The sequence below is a fragment of the Salvia splendens genome, chromosome 6 (genome assembly GCF_004379255.2).
Source record: "Salvia splendens isolate huo1 chromosome 6, SspV2, whole genome shotgun sequence".
Taxonomy (NCBI): domain Eukaryota; kingdom Viridiplantae; phylum Streptophyta; class Magnoliopsida; order Lamiales; family Lamiaceae; genus Salvia; species Salvia splendens.
In genome coordinates, this window is record NC_056037.1 from 9,049,542 (window position 1) to 9,067,189 (window position 17,648).

The window sequence follows — 17,648 nt, forward strand, 5'->3', positions numbered from 1 at the left end:
CCCTTGTGATAAAATAGGGTAAAACCATAAGAATGTGCGTCGCACAGCTTGGCTTCCTTCCTACATATAATTTCGTTTCACAAACCCACACACCATTGCCTCCCTCTCTCTCTAAAATTCTTTATTAGAAACTCCTCTGTTTCATTGCGTCTCTGCTTCCCTCCGCCGCAAGCACCTCCCCAATCCCCCAAACTCCTCACAATTCTCCGCTTCTGACCACAACAATTCCATAAAAAGAAGGGGGTTTTATTCAAGTATTGGTGCCGTGATATCTGATGGCGGCACCACCTGTGAAATCGCAACCATTGCACAACTTCTCCCTCCCCCACCTCAAATGGGCCCACAAGAACTCCTCCACCCCCCACAACCACCGCTTCCGCCGCCGCGATTCCGCTGATCACCACCCCGATTCCGACCCCAAGCAGCCGCAACCCCCGCCGCCACCGAGGGACGACGCGGCAGCGGCGGAGGAGGCGAAGCCGTGGAAGCTGCGGCCGAGGAAGGAGGCCATCAAGGCGGCGTCGAGTTCCAAAAAGGAAAACGCGAACAATGATGGCAGCAGCAACGGGATGAAGTCGCAGCGGCTGAGGGAAGGGGCCCACCAGAGCGGTGGCGTTGAGCGCAACGCCAAGAGGAAGGTCTGGATTTCGCTGTCGAGGGAAGAAATTGAGGAGGATGTCTACGCCTTGACCGGAGGCAAGCCCGCCCGCCGCCCCAAAAAGTGGCCTAAGAATGTTCAGAAACAACTCGAAGTATGTCACATACATATTCCTGATTTTGATATTTTGATTTGTTACAAGGGTTTTATTTTCCCCTCATTTCTATCAGGGTGTATTTCCTGGATTGTATTTGGTTGGAGTTGCGGCCGACTCTTATCGGGTTATGATGTCTTGGTATGGCCTGATTTTCCTGTTTCTTTGTATACTTGAAGAAACTCTTCTGCATGCATGTTATGGAACTGTGTGCTGCTATTTTGTGTGAAATTCCAACAATTATTGATGGATTAGTGTTTAATTATGCATCAGGAATAAGGGCATTGTGGTTGCATTGTCTAGATTGGTGTTTTTAAATGTTTACTCTTTGTTGCTGCATTATCTTCAGTTTCTTTTGAGTTGAACTGGTTTGGTTTGATTTTCCCTAACACGGCTGATTGCTTGAGAATCTGATGTGCAGAGGTAGATCCGATGTTGATATAAAGATTCTAAAGCAAATGGTTCCTTGGTAGAGGTATAGTATTGGTGCAAACAAGGATGACAGTAATGGTGAAACAGATTAATGGTTATATATAGTATTTAATTTCTATCTTCGGTAGCTTATTTTGGGCATTATCTAGAATTTAGGGGCTTAAGCAGTGGTTCACTTTTATTAGTGGCGCTTATCATGTAAGCTTTAAGCTTTTTGTGAATGAATTCGTTGGATCCAGCATTTGTTGCAATGCAAATACCATATTGGCTTTAAGAGGCGCTTAACGTTATTTTGGAAACTTCCCATGTTAACGTGTTCATAATGGGTTGGAAATGCTTGTGTTTATGCTTTCTTGCGCCTGGTTCTTTGCTAGTATTACATGTTGTTATACTTACTTAATCCCTGTTGTTGTTCAAAGATGATTTATATGATTTCTGTTCCTTTGAGTATGTATATTTATGTCCGTTCATGCAATGCAACATCCCTTTATCTGCTTAAAAGTGTATGATATTTGTGCTGTAAATCCTCTGTTGGGATTTTGTTAGCAATCTCCGTGTTATATGCATAATTCGTGGCTAGTAAGTAGTAGCTGTCATTTATTTCTTCATTTTACTGTTTTATCTGAATCTGGATGGATTAGTTAATAGAATAGATCTTCGATGTGATGTTCAACAGATTAAGTTTTAATCCCAGAGAATCGCTTAGATGATTCATTGCAGCAGGAATCTTAACATATCTTTCTCAACTTGAATGGCTTAGTGGATGTTGTATCATGGTGTGAGCACAATGCTAAAGATGTGCTCAAACATATATTCTGCTAAATAGCAACAGACAGTTTTATATCTGAATTTAGAGATACTGAGAAGATTGGCTTAGGAAGTAGTATCCTATAACATGGAGTATATAAGAAGGCTAATTACTCAAAGATGCTGGTTTGAAACTTCCAAGTTTTCTTCAGGCCTATTCGTATTTCCTTTTTGGCTCATGTAAGAAAAAAATTGTCCTACCTCATCGTAACCTAGTATGAACTGAGTAGCCATGTTAGAGGAAGTAAGATTTGATGCAGAAGTCTGTAAAACCTTCTGAAGTTTTATAAAATGGAGCCTCCACCATTATTGCTATAGCTTATAAAATGGTAATGCCAGAAGATTTATGTGCTTTTTTTGATATCGAGATTGGAAATAGCAAAATGTATCTTCAACTTTCTTGATGTGGCACACTATATATTGTTCAGTCGCGTTTTCTGTACTTTTGAAGAGTATAACTGATGAATAGCTCTTCAAGAGTGAAGTTGTGATTCTTGGTGTTTCAGTTTGCCATGCCACCTTTTTGTCAAGCTGTGATGTACTATTAGTTTGGTGAGAGTCTTGCAGTGAATATGATTTTCGAAGGTGGTTTGGGGGTTGGGTTTGTGATTGTTCAAAATTAGGTTTTCTTGATGTTAGTGAAAATGTTTTCATGTTTAGTTATTACTTCACCAAATGTTTATCTTCTTTGGTGAATATGTTTTGTTTAAAATAATCAGCTGACGGGTTGAATGGTTTTCAGCTTGTTTGATCGTCTAATCTTGTAAATACCAATGTCTATGTATCGTCAATTCAATCTATCCCTAAAAGAAGTCGCTCATTGGAGCAATATAAATGTATGACCTAAGTTGGTTTGCAATATAAAATGCTAATGAACAATACTCCATTTTGGAATGAAGAGAAAATGTGTGATTGAAGGAAATAATCATGATTAACCCATCCAAGAATGGAATAAATCAATTTATATCAATCAAAGATAATAAGTCAGAATAGATAATTATCTTTAATTTTCTGCATTTTATTTTCTATAATGGTATAGAGCAGTTCACGATCTATGATCCAATTAAACTATGATGCAATACAATTTCAAATTGAAGTGGCTCCTAGTCCTGAGCATGAGAAAAACTATATGATTAGGGCTATGACAGAGAGTCAAAACATGATGAATAACGTGATGAATTTTTTGAAGTGCTCATTAACATGAGTTAATTAAAATTGTCAATAAAAAAATGATGAGTTCCTTGTTACGAGCCTAAACTCGAACCTATTTGAAATGAGCTTAAACTGTCTATGAGGAATGAAGGAGCTCCGTGATACGAGCATAAGCTTCAACTCAATTGAGTACAAAAAATAAAAATATTAGCAAAACTCTAGACACGTCAATATTAACGGTGTCAAGAGTGAGCAAACCCAAATCCAACCTAAAATTTCAAACCATCGATTTGTTGGTAGAGCGATTTGATTTGTTTTGGTTGAAATTTCAAACCAAAATCATTTTGGTTCGTTTAATAATTAAGCTAAGAAATTATGGTCGTAACCTGAAATGTCTTGATAATTTTGTATTAATTTCATAACAGGTTATTAAATTAGCTGCTAAACTTTGATTTGTTTCAACATAAATAATAAACTTTATATCTTTAAAATTTAATTTAATTTTCTTAATTATTTTATTCTAAATATCTTTCAGTATTATAGTAGTATATTATCGAACCGCCCAATATTCATACTCTTTACACATTTTCTGCTTACATATATTTTTGGAGGTTTGACGAAATTACCAATTTAGATTTCATGAGGATGAAGACATGGTTACTTATAGTGCAACGCTGACCTAATTATGACTAAATCAAAATATTACTCCACATAAGACAGCTTGAGTATGGAGTTTATGAATCAGAAGATCAAAATACAATCTGGCATCTTTCTCTTGCACAGTTGAGGGGAATGGTTGCATTACAACAAAGACGATACCATATAAAGTCATACGAAGGTAAAACATATGATACTCCATAAAACAAACTCCAATTGTATCTATACAATCTCAAGATCAAGTCTTGGTTGCTGGTCTCACGAGCCCGAGGCCCGACCCGCTTCCCAAATGTTTAAAGTCTTTGGCTTCGAGATGATCCCCATGGCCTGCAAAACCAGTTCCTCCCTTGGCAAGATTGACAAGATGCCTCTCTTTGCAAGGCTTGTCACAGGCTAAACAAACCTTATCGACAGCGACAAACTGCTCAGCACACTTCTTGCAGAAGACATGCCCACAAGAACTCAAGGCCACGAGTGAGAGTGTATTTGTTAGCGTCACCTTGCAGCTAGGGCAGATATAAGTTTTGTCAAGAGAAGTTGCTCTCTTCTCTTCATTAGTGTCTTCTGTGAAAACCAAGGGAAAGAGCGTCTTCAACCTGAGTTTTTCGTTCCCTTCAGGGCATTTTGTGTCTGTTGACGGGGCATGTACTTTATTAGGAGCTTCAGGGGTTGCGGAAGGTAGCCAAAATGCCTTCATCGTACGGAGTGCTTCCTCTTCATATGAAGTCGTCTTTACACTGTTGGCTCCATGGAAACCGTTCTTGTCGCTATTGTAGTTCTTATCATTGTACTGAGGTATCGCTCCATGGTTCTGCTGATCAAATGCATCGAGCTCTCTAGCTTTTTGCAGCATTAGCTTCTCTTCTTCGTCTTCTTTTTCCTGTTTCTGTTGAGCAGCATGGGCAGCTGACTTCCTGCATTTGATACAAATCTCTTTCATTATAAAATCACAAGAAAAAATATACTCTGTACTGTATAAACTTCTCTATGGTCCTCAATATATTGATCCAGAGAAATCGACAGAAGGACGTTAAAAAAACGGATCCTGAACACCATTAAGTCATAATTTCCCAAAATCTCATATTTACTCATGGGATAGAGTGTTATCCATTTACTACAACATAAAATAGATGATATGATACATAACCAATGCAAGATAAGTAAGGCAGATTTGAGTACAAAATGATTGGCAGCATGATGCGAAGCATATTTCCTATACTTTTCCCCCTTAGACTATACATTTTTATGCAAATTATAACCCATCAAAGAGTGCTTTTATTGAAGTTTAGGATGTTAAAGCGGGAAGGTTGTCGGAAGTGCACACTTGAGGATTCCAGAACTAACACCCGGTCGGGTGAAATGTAGAAAGCATTCGGAGTCCAGAAACTTCGCCCGGTCGGGCGATTTTGTGGTACGAAACACCCGGTCAGGCGATTTCAGTAAGGCAGGAGGAGTCCAGAGAGACCACCCGGTCGGGTGTTTCCCGTGATGCACCCAGTAGCAGTTCGCCCGGTCGGGCGAATTTCCTTTTTAATATCACCCGGTCGGGCGTTTCGGAGCTTCAACCACTAATTGGCAGTTTACTTGGCAGTTGAGGAATAAAAAGAAGAAAAAGAATCAGACGAGTAGACGAATTTCAGGGAGGAAAAAAGAGAGAAAATGGAGAAAGAGAGGAGGAAGAAGAAAAGGAAGAAGTTCCGGCCAACATTCCGACGATCCGTCTCCAAATCCCAATTCCACTCAACGAGAGCATGCTTCCTATGGTTTTTATTGCAAATATCAATATGTGTTTAGGCTAAGCTCTTTATGTTGCTCCAAGTTGTAATCTAAGCTTTGTATAGATGTTTTTACACCATTGAACTCGTATGTTTGTTACCAACAATGTGCTTAATGTTATTCACTATGTTTTTGGCTAATAATGTAGTGTTGTTATTTCCTATGCTATTGTCTCTTTAACATAGTTTAGGAATGTTTGATTGTTGGATTGCTATTGAATTAAAATTGTTCAAATGATAATTTGATAGTGGATTAAGTAGGTGATTATAGTAGATGTTTATTTCTCTAGCGCTTCGTAGGAGTTTGTAAACATTGAAGATTGGTTCGTAGGTTATGTATTCAGCTAATTGCGAACTACTCATCGTGTACATGTTCAGTGTATGTGATTAGGTTGATATTTTAATCCCTTCATATGTTTCATTGTTAAAGGTGTAGAACAATACAAGCCTAGTGAGCAACTTGGAGTGACATATTTTCCCGTTCGAATAGTCTCTCTTTAGTTAACTTGTAGCTTTATTTTGTCATTAACTTTTGGAAATCAAAACTTTCAAAACAAATCACCTTTTTGTATGTCTTTCCTTTGTTTTAGAGTTAAATAATCAATTCCTTCCATGTGGATCGACACTCGAAGTATTACATTCAACGTTGTATTCTTGCAGTATTGCTGTAATATTAGAGCTATTTTATTAATCTTGTGTGATCTTACACTTGATAATTGAACTCGAAATTTACACATCACCGCATCAACAGAATAGTAAGGCTCAGAAAGTAGCCAAAGCAAGGTGGTCTTAAGAGTCCAGAGATTCTTCAATTTGAACAAATCCTTTCTTACTTGCTTTGAGCAAGAAAAGTATACATTGAAAATGAAAAGATGAAGACATGAAACAATAGTAAACAAGATGGGATGACATCCTAAGTCAATAACAATCACCAATACTATGAATTACCAATATACTTGAAACACAGTGCTTAGATAATCATATAGAATTCATCAACAAATATTCTTTCAGCAACTCATTGAACAGATTCTACACCACTATGATAGGTCATCAGCAAAAAAAAAATTGCACTTCACTTAGCACACAACAAGAACCAACTAAACCGATATTCAAGCAATAAGCATTTAAAACAAAAAATTGAATGCATAAACATAGCAGGTAAAGATGGTGACCTGTGAATATCTTTCTTCTGTGCCAAAAGACATTCCAAAATGCACTCCTTGCAGAAAACATGGCCTTTGCCACATGACATAGGCTCAATAAAGGGCTTCAAGCAGAGGGAACATGCGTCGAAGGGCTTGATCGAATCCCTTCCCAATCTCTCATTCTGCGTGCCGTACCCTAGCTTCCGCTTCTCATCGTAAGTGAAGAATGCTAAATCGTTGTTGTTCTTCGAGTGTCTCTGAGGCATATTTAGCGATCTGAGATTGAAGAACTCGGAAGAATGGTTTCAATTTGGGGAATTAGGGAAAGCGATAGAAACCCTAGATTGGATCGAACGAGACTAATCTTTTTGAAATTTGGGTAAGCTGTTTACTGTGGCCAGAAATTCAGAATTGATGCCAATTGGGCCCCCAGAATAGCAGTCTCTACTAAAATAGTAGTTTCTCAAGTTGGCAGTCTAAATAGAAAATGGGCTTAGCCCAACCGAATTTAATACTGTGACTGTGTTCATCTTACTCATTAATTCATTACACTCTCTAAATCAATAAAGGCAAATTGCGGTAAAATTTATAAAATTTGGTTAAATTCTAATTTATTTCACTCACAGTCTTTCATTCTCATAAAATCACATCATTCTCATGACATTCACCGTCCTCAGTCACTTATCAATTAGTGCTTTCATTATGAACACATAGGTATCCTTCCTACCCCTCAATTCTTGGTGCCTTGATGGCGATGAATTATATGTACAACGCTTGTTTTTAATATCTAACGTTAATTAAAAATAAAAAATGAACTTAACTAAATTAAATGAATCATAACTTAGTAGAAGGAGCAAAGTGAATTTGGTCTTTGAATTATTAAGTTCTCGCATACGTTCTTCCATTTTTATAAATATATCCGGCAAGGTGTTGATAATGTGTTGGTGCCTTGGTGGCGATGAATTGTGTTTCATAGATGTTTTGTGACAATAGTGGCAGATAATGGCGATGGCGGCTTGTGGGGTTGAGAAATTAAGATTAAAAAAACGTAAATGCAAAAATAAAAGAAAGACACATTCGCATAATAAAAGTTGTTATAATGGAATGTGTTTGTTTGGAATTACAAAATTGTCTAAAAAGTTGGTCATAATTATTTTTTCCCCAGAGATAAAAAAACACTTTTATTTAAGTATTTATTATTATACTCCATAGTTTTATTATTGTATTGTAATATGAGGTGAATAAATCAACATCGCCCATCACTTGATTGAAAGAAATAAAAGTAGTACTACTGTATAAAATAATTAACAAAAAAGAAAATCTAAAAAAATATAATCATTTGCCTAGATTTAAAATTTTAAAAAATAAAATGAAGCCAGCATGCACCCGTACGTGTGAAACGCCAACTATAAGCCATCTCAAGTTGTAACCTTTTTAGCTATAAACTAAAGTCGAATTTAATTTAAAGCTGATCAATAGTATTTAAATTGCTACTAATGTTATTGATCCAACCACAAACATTGTGTAGTTCATTGATAATTCTTTCTGCTGTAATCAGAATACGAATTTCAATTTCCCCATTTCAATAGCTTAGTCAAAGATGAAAATTGAAAAATTTGTAGTTGACATGTAAACCCTAATTGTTAAGCAGGAAACAGAAGGTATATTCAGAAGCTGAGAGAGAATATGTAGGATACGTGTCAGAAGAAGAATTTGAGGCAAAGATGAAAGAGAGAATCTGCAGAAAAGGTGTGAATTGGAGGCTTGTACCTCAAGCCTTATTATAGAAAGCGACCAACCATTCATCATTGCATTCCCCGAATTCGATTCCTTTTCTTTTTCAATTTTTAACCCTTTCCTTTCTTTTCCTTTTTCCCTCTCCATTCAATTCATCTCTTATACATATATTTCTACTTGATAAATTAATTAATTTCCCACTCTTCCTTTTTATGAAATTTAACTTCATGAGGGGCTTGTTATGTTGATGTAATTTTTCCATGGAATTAAGTAATCAATTAATTTGTAAAAGATGAATGATTTTCTTGAAAGACAAAATAAATATCCTAAGTAATGGTGTGATATGAGAGAATCTTGATGGCTTACAGCCCACTTCAGTAAAGCTGGTAGCAAAAGAAGATTCCCATATCCCTTGAGACTTCCTTTGATATTCTTTAACAAAGAACATCTTTTCCTCCTTTAAGCTTCGTGGATTTCTATGCTCCTAATTTTGAGTCGTAGAATTAGAGTTCAGATATTCCTTCTCTCAATTAACCAAATAAATATATACTATATCTATGTGTGTGTGTGTGTGTGTGTGTGTGTGTGTATTATATTCTTTCTTTCATTTCAAACAAAAATGTGTTGCACTTGAACAGATATTCGCTTTATCACCTCTCTTAATGCACTTTAATGTAAGGGAATTATGCAACTTTTTAAAGTTGAAAACCCAAAAAGAAAGTTGGCGTGTGTGGGATTGATACTGAATTGCCATTTTGAATATTTCCTCACCCCCTTTATTGTATTTAATCATAATAATAAACTAATAATATGCTTTCACCGCCTTAAATCCATCCTCATCGAATCCCAAGTCACATTCAACTATGAATCTTTATTTTGTTTTCAAATTATTGACGCCGTTAATTAATCTTCTTTTATTATACTTATTTGCGATTTTTTTCTTCATTAAGTACAATTTCACGAATATTTGTACCACCAGAGACCGCATTAATTATACAGGCTATGATTCCCATACCTTTTAACTAGAGACTTCCATTTTACTATTTTAAATCTTAAACAACCATAATTTTTTCTTCTCTTTTTTTGTTCTGAATCGGGTGATACGCAGCTAGGGATTGAGATTTGGATTTTTGTACATCCATAGAAATTAATATTGCATACCTATTCTTTTCTTTTCTATTTTTTTAAACTCTGATTCAAGTATCCAAGGTTTTTAGACAGAGTGTGGACATCAAATTTAAGGAAAATATATTTTTGTCACGATGTCTTTTTGTTCACTTTTTGCTTAAAGACTATCTCTAGTCAAACATTTCTTCAAGTTGCTACATATTTTCATTCGTAGACGATTAAGATGAATTTCTTAAAATACACTACTAAAAAAATCTCAATGGATAAATTAAGATAGCTCGATTTCTTCGAATTTGAGGAATATTGAAAACAGGGACTATAATATCAACTGTATTATATACTTAAAGGCCACATCAAGTATCAAAACCTTAACATTATCTTCTTTGTAGAATAAAAAGACATTGAACAAAATTATCCCATAAAATATATAATTCCATTTTATGCATGTTATCAAGATGGGGATGAATATAAGTTCTCTTTTTCCTCATCCTTTTTCCACTCTATTAATTTATTCTTACTTCTTTCAATATCTCACACAACCTTCATTAAAGGGCTAAAACAAAAGGGAGTATCAACAATGTAAAGTGTGAAAAAGGAAAAGGAAAATTAAAGTAGTCCAAGAAGAGAATCATTTGCTTATGGGTATTTTAGTTTTTGAAGGCTCAAAATAAATATTTATTTGAAACCAAGGTTCTTTAAGAGACCAGTGATTCCTTCCTGCAAGAACCATTAGATATAGCCTTTTTTGCCTTTGCTCTTTGCAAGAAGTTACCATCCCTTATCTTTTCTCCCTCTCTTTTTTCTACTTTTATTTTTTCTTTATATTTCCCATCTCCTCTTCTCTCCAAAACCCCACTTTATTCTCCCTCCAACCCAACCCTAAATACACCCCTTCTCTTTGTGTTTACAAACATTCATACCATATTACATTATTTCAGTGTAACTCCATCTACAAACATTCATCTCTTCACATAAAAGAATTGAAGGTTGCCTAATTTATGTTATAGATCAAGAAATGATGGCATCTCCATCCGAACTTATCTTCGACACCAAACCCCAAATCTATTCCATGCTCCCAAAATCATTAGGAGATGAAGCAAGCGACCACACTCAAAAACTCGAAGACTTCCTAATCCGGCTCGAGGAAGAGCGTCTCAAGATCGACGCCTTCAAACGCGAACTCCCCCTCTGTATGCAACTCCTCGCCAACGGTAAAAACTTGAAGCCACAATTAATCAATCCTAGCTAGTTTTCTTCTTCTACTTGTTTTAATGTTAGTGATGATGTTTGGCTGCAGCAATGGAGGCGTCGCGGCAGCAGCTGCAGTCGGAGAAGGCCAGCAGTCAAGGCGGAGGCGGAAGGCCGGTGCTGGAAGAGTTCATTCCTCTAAAGAAATCGAATTCATCCAAGGCTGAGATGGGCGAAGGAAACATTTATGCAGATAAAGCCAACTGGATGACATCTGCGCAGCTATGGAATGAGGGTGCCAAGGCCCCCCAGTCTCCATTGGCGACATCATCGCCTCAAGAGACTGAGATCAAGCTTGCTTTAAATTGCAAGCAGAGAACGAACGGGAGCGGGGGTTTGCTCCCGTTTTCGCCCCCAGGTGAAGCATATCCGGAGCTAGCCCTCGCCTCGTCCCACAAGGAGGAGATGGATGAGAAGAGGAGCTCGTCAGAGACGAAGAGGGACAGCGTCGACAAGGACCAGGGCTGTGGGACCGCGACGAATGGCGCACAGACTCACCGGAAGGCAAGGAGATGCTGGTCGCCGGATTTGCACCGCCGCTTTGTTAATGCTCTCCACATGTTGGGTGGCTCACAAGGTGGAGTTCTTTTTTTGTTTTGTTGAACATTGTGTTTAATCTCAGCTCAGCTTTATAATTTGTGTTATTGTTGGCAGTAGCTACTCCCAAACAAATTCGAGAACTGATGAAGGTGGATGGCTTGACCAATGATGAAGTTAAAAGTCATTTGCAGGTGACTCTCTCTCTCTAAAAAAGCACAAAAAATAAAATCAAAACTGGGACATTCATGCTACAAAAAAAGAGAAAGAGAAAAAGAAAAAGAAAAGAGTGTATGGTGTGCTTTTGTGAGTAGAGACATGAATGATAGTAGTAAATCTGAATGAAAGTTTGTGAAAGCAGAAATACAGACTGCACACACGAAGGCCGAGCCCGAGCCCACAAGCGGCGGTGACAGCGGCCCCTCAGGTGGTGGTCCTAGGTGGCATATGGGTCCCACAGGAGTACGGAGGGGCACAGGCAGCCCTCTACGGAGCCGCCGCCGCCCACCACCACCCATTCAACACGCCCATGCAGCAAGACATGTACCCGGCCATAGCGCCACCGCCAAGCCACCCACACGCCGCCGCAATCCAGCACCAGCATCTTCAATTGTACAACAAGCAGCAGCAGCAGCCGCCTCCCTTGACGCGGAACAGCTCCCCGGGCAGCGGAGGAGACCCGTCTGAGAGCATTGAGGACGGGAAGTCGGAGAGTGGGAGCTGGAAGGCGGACAGCGGCGGGGCTAACAGCGGAGAGAGGAGGAGAGTGGAAGGAGAAGAGAGTAATGCAAGTGTTGTGAGTCTCAAGTTCTGATTATTGATGGATTATTTTTATTTAACCATGATTTAGCTAGCCCAGTGATCGAAATTTTTTAGGTCTAGGTTTTTTGGATGTTCAAGTCCATAAGTTTGACAGGTGTTGTTGTGTTTTTGAACTTCGAAGTTGGAACCCTCTAATTTATTAGTATGTGCCTCTAAATAATTATGACATGTAATTTGAACTTTTGCTCTATTCAATTCAACTTTTGTACTTCACATTTTGGAAGCCATGCAATAGCACATTAGTCACACTACCTCTTTCCAGTTTGTAGTTTTGTAAGAACATCTTATACTAATATAGAAATTTAAAAAATTCATAAAGAATATTAGTTGGAATGCAATGGATGAGTAACATTCAGATCCATTCAAAGGTTCTCTAATTCAGCTAAAGTAGTGAAGCTCATTAACTAACCTAAAATAATTTATATTTAAAAGAGATTAATTAATATTTTAGTATAGATTTAAATTCAGAAGATCCAGTTAAGCTCAATTATAATTGGGTAACCTCGTTAGTCTTGAGATATCCGATCGGGAAATAAATCTCGAGCTCGATGATACTGAAACAACTTAATGGTTGATTTTTTTGTATATAATTTGGTCTAAGTTTTGATCACATTGTATAATACTCTTTCTGTCCACCAAATGTTGTCCATATTTGTTATGTCGGTTCCATTCATAAAATATTGTCCATTTTGTTTTTTTATTTTTTTTATTGTTTCATCTTTCTACTAACTAATTACACTCATTTTCTATTGTAATATATAAAAGTGAGACTCACATTTTACTAACTTTTTCTAACTCTCACTTCTTCACATTTCTTAAAATCCACTCCGAATTAAATATGGACAACATTTGATGGAGGGAAGTATAATACAACAACCTAAAATTTGTCTATGCTTGTCTAAAAACTCTACAATGTTTGAACGTTTAAGACTAGTTCAACATCTGTCAAAAGTATAAAATTATTATACCATTTAAATATTCGGACAGTTTTGTGATTTTAGGCAAATCTTGGACCATCTTAGACGACCGAGCTAGTCTTAGAGTTGAATATTGGGGTTATTCACTAGTATTCCTAATCACCCTCACTACAATAATTTTATTAACTTTTTCCTTTTATAAAATTCTGAAATGTATCTAAGTTTAATGAAGTACTCCATAAATAATTGTTTGAAAGCCCCACAACTGATCTAAATCACCTAAACACATACATCAAAATAAAATTTAGGAATCATAACCTCTATCAATACTTTTTTCTGCAATACACCTTGTTCCTAATCCTAGCAGATGATTGCGTTGGGTTTAATTTTTGGTATTTCGTTCATGCTATTATAGTGATTAGTGTCGGAAAAAATGATTTCCAACTAAATAAGAAAACAGTCCATTAATATGTCTTGAAAAGCCCAACCCAAGCTTTATCCTAAACACAATTATATTCTATAAATTGTTTGCCCGGCCGAATAGATTTATTCTTTAAAATTCGTGCTCTCAAATTTCAAACACTTGCTCTTTTGACTATAAAAAAATGCACACTTTCAAATTTTAGGATTTTAAATCTACAACTTATCCGTGTATGCATATTTGGGATCAACTTCCATATTTGTGGAGGATTAAATCACAACATATTTTTCCTAAAACAATAGTACACCAGATGATTTTATTTCAAGGAGAAATAAAAACAAAAGCTTAGTATACAATCCCAATATGAAATATTACAACAAACTTAGACTACATAACTATCATATATTTCATATACCATCACATTATAAACAAATTAAACATTAGACGAAACATAATCAGAAGTAACAGGGTTGAACACATCCGATGCATTCCTCTCAATCAACTCTAATTGCCCTCTCAAGAGATGCATGTACACTACCCAATCCCCGTTGCCCTTCGCACTTGGCATCGGCATCACGTATCCCGATTTCCCACCCCACGGGAAATCATACGACCCAAAGACCGGTCGACCCCACCCAAAGTCCATTTTTTCTACGGGGAACATTTTCCCCGACGACACCACCACTGCCGGCCCCTCCTCCGTCACCCTCGCCGCATAAATCTTCGCAAGTGCCGGCTCCGGCCGCCTCTCCTCCACCCAATCAATCAACCCTAGGAAATGCTCCTTACCCGCCGCGGCCAGCAAAATCGCGTGGACCTCACTCGCCACCCAATTCAACCCATTCTCATTCAAATCCCTAAATTTCTTCTCCCCAAATGGGATGGACAAAACATTGCCGAAATACGGAGTGATGAGCTTCGCCTTATCGGCGTCTCCGTCGATCAATCGGCTCCTCCCGTCGACGACGATCCCGAGGCGGCAGACGTTATCACGGCAGGAATTGTCAGCGGAGATTACAGTTTTCCAGAGGAATGCGGAGAAGGCCTCGAGCTTGGTTATTGGAGTGTGGTTGGAGTTTCCGGCGTTGGCCTCTTGCTGGAGCTCTGTGATGCGCTCGGCCTTGATGTAGTAGATGCGGCTGATTGCGGATTCGCCGCCGCCGTCGTCGTCGGAGTGATCGGGCGGTAGGTTGGAGACGGTGACGAACATGTCGTCGACGGAGCGGTCGAAGCGGCCGGGGCGTCTGGGGAGGAGGAGGGAGCGGCGGAAGGAGGGCGGCTGGGATAGCTGCTTGCAACGCGCCGTCTCCGCCCATGAGACGAGGAACATGTTGGCGGAGTAAGCGTCCGCCACCTGATGAGAGACGGCGCACGCCACCACTATTCCGCCGCGTTTCAGTTGAGTTACCTATTTTTAAACCATGATTCAAAATCATCACATGTTCTATTTTATTTTTATAATACTGATAGTTATGGTCATACAAGCTATCGTATAATTACATGTCCCACAGTTTTTGTTTTGTTGTATAAATACAAAACGATGGAATCAAACATGTTTCACCATTTTGTTTTGGATGGATGAGTGACTGTGTATGATATTGTGATCCATTCATTCCAGTGGTTAATAATTGAAGCACAATATTATAGTACTACTAAAAAAACATACTTTTTTCTCATAAATTTCTTTTTTGACATATATAGCTAGGCAGGCACGTTGAAATTGAAAACAAACTTCTGTACTCCATCTCTCTATGGATACATATATGTATGTGTATGCATGCATGTGTAGGAATATACATGGGAAGGATCATATAAAATTAATAGTAAATCTGAATTAAATAGTAAACACTTGTGTGGGTTTGTCTAGCTACCATGTCCCATTTTAATTATTTAAACTTCAATTATTTCTTTTAAGTTACGGTTTAGCTTTACACATATATACTCCATAATCTACTAAAAATAATTATGGTCCATACTGTATCAGATAGTACTTTAAAAATATCTTTAGCACTCAATCTGTGATTTTTTAATCAATGGCAATAATTAATTTTGTAGGTTGATGAGGTATACATAACCCTTTTACGTCACCAAAATCAAAAACCATGGTATGGCAGATCTTTCTCCAATAATCCAACATGCACGTTCAAACCAAAAACAAACCATTTTTTTTGAAAAAATAATACTCCTAAAAAAAAGTAAAAATAAAAGTAACCTGTACGGCAAGAACGCCGTGCTTTTTGAGCGGCACGAGCTTGCCGGCGACGCAGTCATCCGGGTTATAGAGATTAAGATCCTCCAGGGCAGCGTCTGAGACGGCCTCCACGAAATCAACGCCGCTGTTGTTGCAGAGGAGCTCCGGCTCGCCTGCACCGTTCCTGACCAGCACGCCGGCGAAGGCGTAATAGGAGACCAACGTGAGCGCCAGAGCCTTCTTCAGCGCCCCCACAATCTGCGAGAAATGCTGCTCCGTTTCGTCGTGCTCGTAGCAGAAGAAGACTCCGAAGTCCACCGGCGGCAACAACAGGTCAAGGTTGGAGAGCGGCAGCCAGTGCTCCTGCATAGGCAGCGCCGCCGCCACCTTCTCCGTTTTGCAAACTTTGACCTCAAATTCGCCCATGTCTTTACAGCCTTTATTGTTTTAGAGAGAGAGAGAGGGATAATGAAGAGGATGTAGATTTTTGTGGTGTGTTTAGATAGTAGAATTGTGATGTATTTATAGTGGTTTGAATGTGAAATATAGTAGAACTAATTTTAGTAGGTAAGAAGAATCTGTTTCATCGAGTATGGGAATTTGGATTCGAGATACTCCAACTATTAATTATGAGTTGTGATTTATAAAAAAATTGTGAATATATATGAAGAAAAAAAGGGCGGCCTACACTTGTGGTATTCATTTGACTCCACACAAGTCATCCATACATTTGCTCCGTCGGCTGGATTCATTAGTTTGTTGGTATATTTCATTTTTGCACGTTAGTATTGCTCAATATAATAAATAAAAATATTGGGATAATAGGATTTTCATTGGATGAGTGATTGGTAGTATTAGAGTATGACTTTTACACATTTAAGGTCCAGAAAATCAGTATCATTTTCAATCACAATTCATTTTTTTCCTTGTCGCATTAGTAATTTTTATATCCAGCAATAACGCCTGTAATAAGGTCCATCTCATTCCAACCACAACTTATTTTAATCAATTTTTACGTTATTTTTCTTTTAATTTTTAAATTAATATAAAACCAAAAAATTGCAAAATAAAGAAAGTAACATAGATTGAAAACACTACAATAAAAATTACTTCGGCGCAGAGGTCATCACCTTCACGTTAAAGAAATGTTTTTATTATGCATTAGAGACATCACACATCCTCAAATGTTTTTATTATGCATTGGAGATAACAAACATCCTCGTTCACAGAAACATGTACTCCCTTCGTCCTCTAAGAGCATCCCAAAAACACCTTCTGCCCAGCACTGACATGTCATAAGGACATCCCACTCCACAATAGCGGACATCCTCAATGACATCCCTGCGGAGATCTACAATAATCAAAATTCACAAATTCACAAATATGCAATTTTACGGAATTAAAATTTCGACACGAATACGGGAAAAATGCAATCATTTTATTTTAAAAAAAACATACATATTTAAATTAAAAAAATACATAGCCCACCAAAAAAAACCATCCCAAACCAAAAAACGATTCAAACAAAGTACATGTTTTGCCTTGAATCTGTATAGTTTGCCGCTAGCCGAACGAGGGTCTTGGTTTTTGTTTTAGGCCTTCATTTTAGACAATAATACATGCGTTAGAGTTTTTTAAAAATTCGTATATATAGAGTTTGCAACGAGCCGTGTATATAGAGTTTGCAACGAGCCGTATATATAGAGTTTAAAAAAAATCAAAAATTGGGACGTCCGCTGAAACCGACAGACGACCTCTCGTCCGTCGCCGACGTCCGCGTCCGCCGTTTTTGACGCAATAGTGGACGTCTGCCCCGACGTCCGCTATTGCGGATGCTCTAATAATTGTCCACTTTGATTCCGGGACAAGTTTTAAGAAATGTAAAGGAAATTAGGTTGAAAAAATTAGTGGAATATGAGTTTAGGGT

The 17,648-nt window shown here is 37.9% G+C and overlaps 4 protein-coding genes across 5 annotated transcripts; 2 read left to right on the top strand and 2 right to left on the bottom strand.

Annotated features, from left to right (window-relative positions):
* The first annotated feature begins 46 nt into the window (after positions 1–46).
* Positions 47–1,458, top strand: LOC121806547. The gene is made up of 3 exons (XM_042206630.1): positions 47–752; positions 829–893; positions 1,174–1,458. Coding segments are annotated over exons 1-3 (543 nt in total). The 5' UTR covers positions 47–275; the 3' UTR covers positions 1,175–1,458.
* A 2,434-nt stretch (positions 1,459–3,892) lies between these two features.
* Positions 3,893–7,089, bottom strand: LOC121809620 (E3 ubiquitin-protein ligase CSU1-like). Its single transcript, XM_042210342.1, has 2 exons — positions 6,748–7,089; positions 3,893–4,714 (listed from the first exon to the last, which is right to left on the bottom strand). The coding sequence occupies exons 1-2, from the start codon at positions 6,984–6,986 to the stop codon at positions 4,039–4,041; spliced, it is 915 nt and encodes a 304-aa protein (XP_042066276.1). The 5' UTR covers positions 6,987–7,089; the 3' UTR covers positions 3,893–4,038.
* Positions 7,090–10,288: 3,199 nt separating this feature from the next.
* On the top strand, positions 10,289–12,407 carry LOC121808594 (myb family transcription factor EFM-like). 2 transcript variants are annotated; one of them, XM_042209161.1, is made up of 4 exons: positions 10,289–10,796; positions 10,883–11,410; positions 11,491–11,564; positions 11,732–12,407. In XM_042209161.1, exons 1-4 carry the CDS (start codon positions 10,601–10,603, stop codon positions 12,182–12,184), a joined length of 1,251 nt encoding a protein of 416 aa, XP_042065095.1. In that variant the 5' UTR covers positions 10,289–10,600; the 3' UTR covers positions 12,185–12,407. The 2 variants fall into 2 exon arrangements, with proteins under 2 accessions (XP_042065095.1, XP_042065094.1); XM_042209160.1 differs by having other exon boundaries at positions 10,290–10,796; positions 11,488–11,564.
* Positions 12,408–13,814: 1,407 nt separating this feature from the next.
* On the bottom strand, positions 13,815–16,333 carry LOC121806598 (coniferyl alcohol acyltransferase-like). Its single transcript, XM_042206707.1, has 2 exons — positions 15,743–16,333; positions 13,815–14,938 (listed from the first exon to the last, which is right to left on the bottom strand). The coding sequence occupies exons 1-2, from the start codon at positions 16,145–16,147 to the stop codon at positions 13,964–13,966; spliced, it is 1,380 nt and encodes a 459-aa protein (XP_042062641.1). The 5' UTR covers positions 16,148–16,333; the 3' UTR covers positions 13,815–13,963.
* Positions 16,334–17,648: the final 1,315 nt, after the last annotated feature.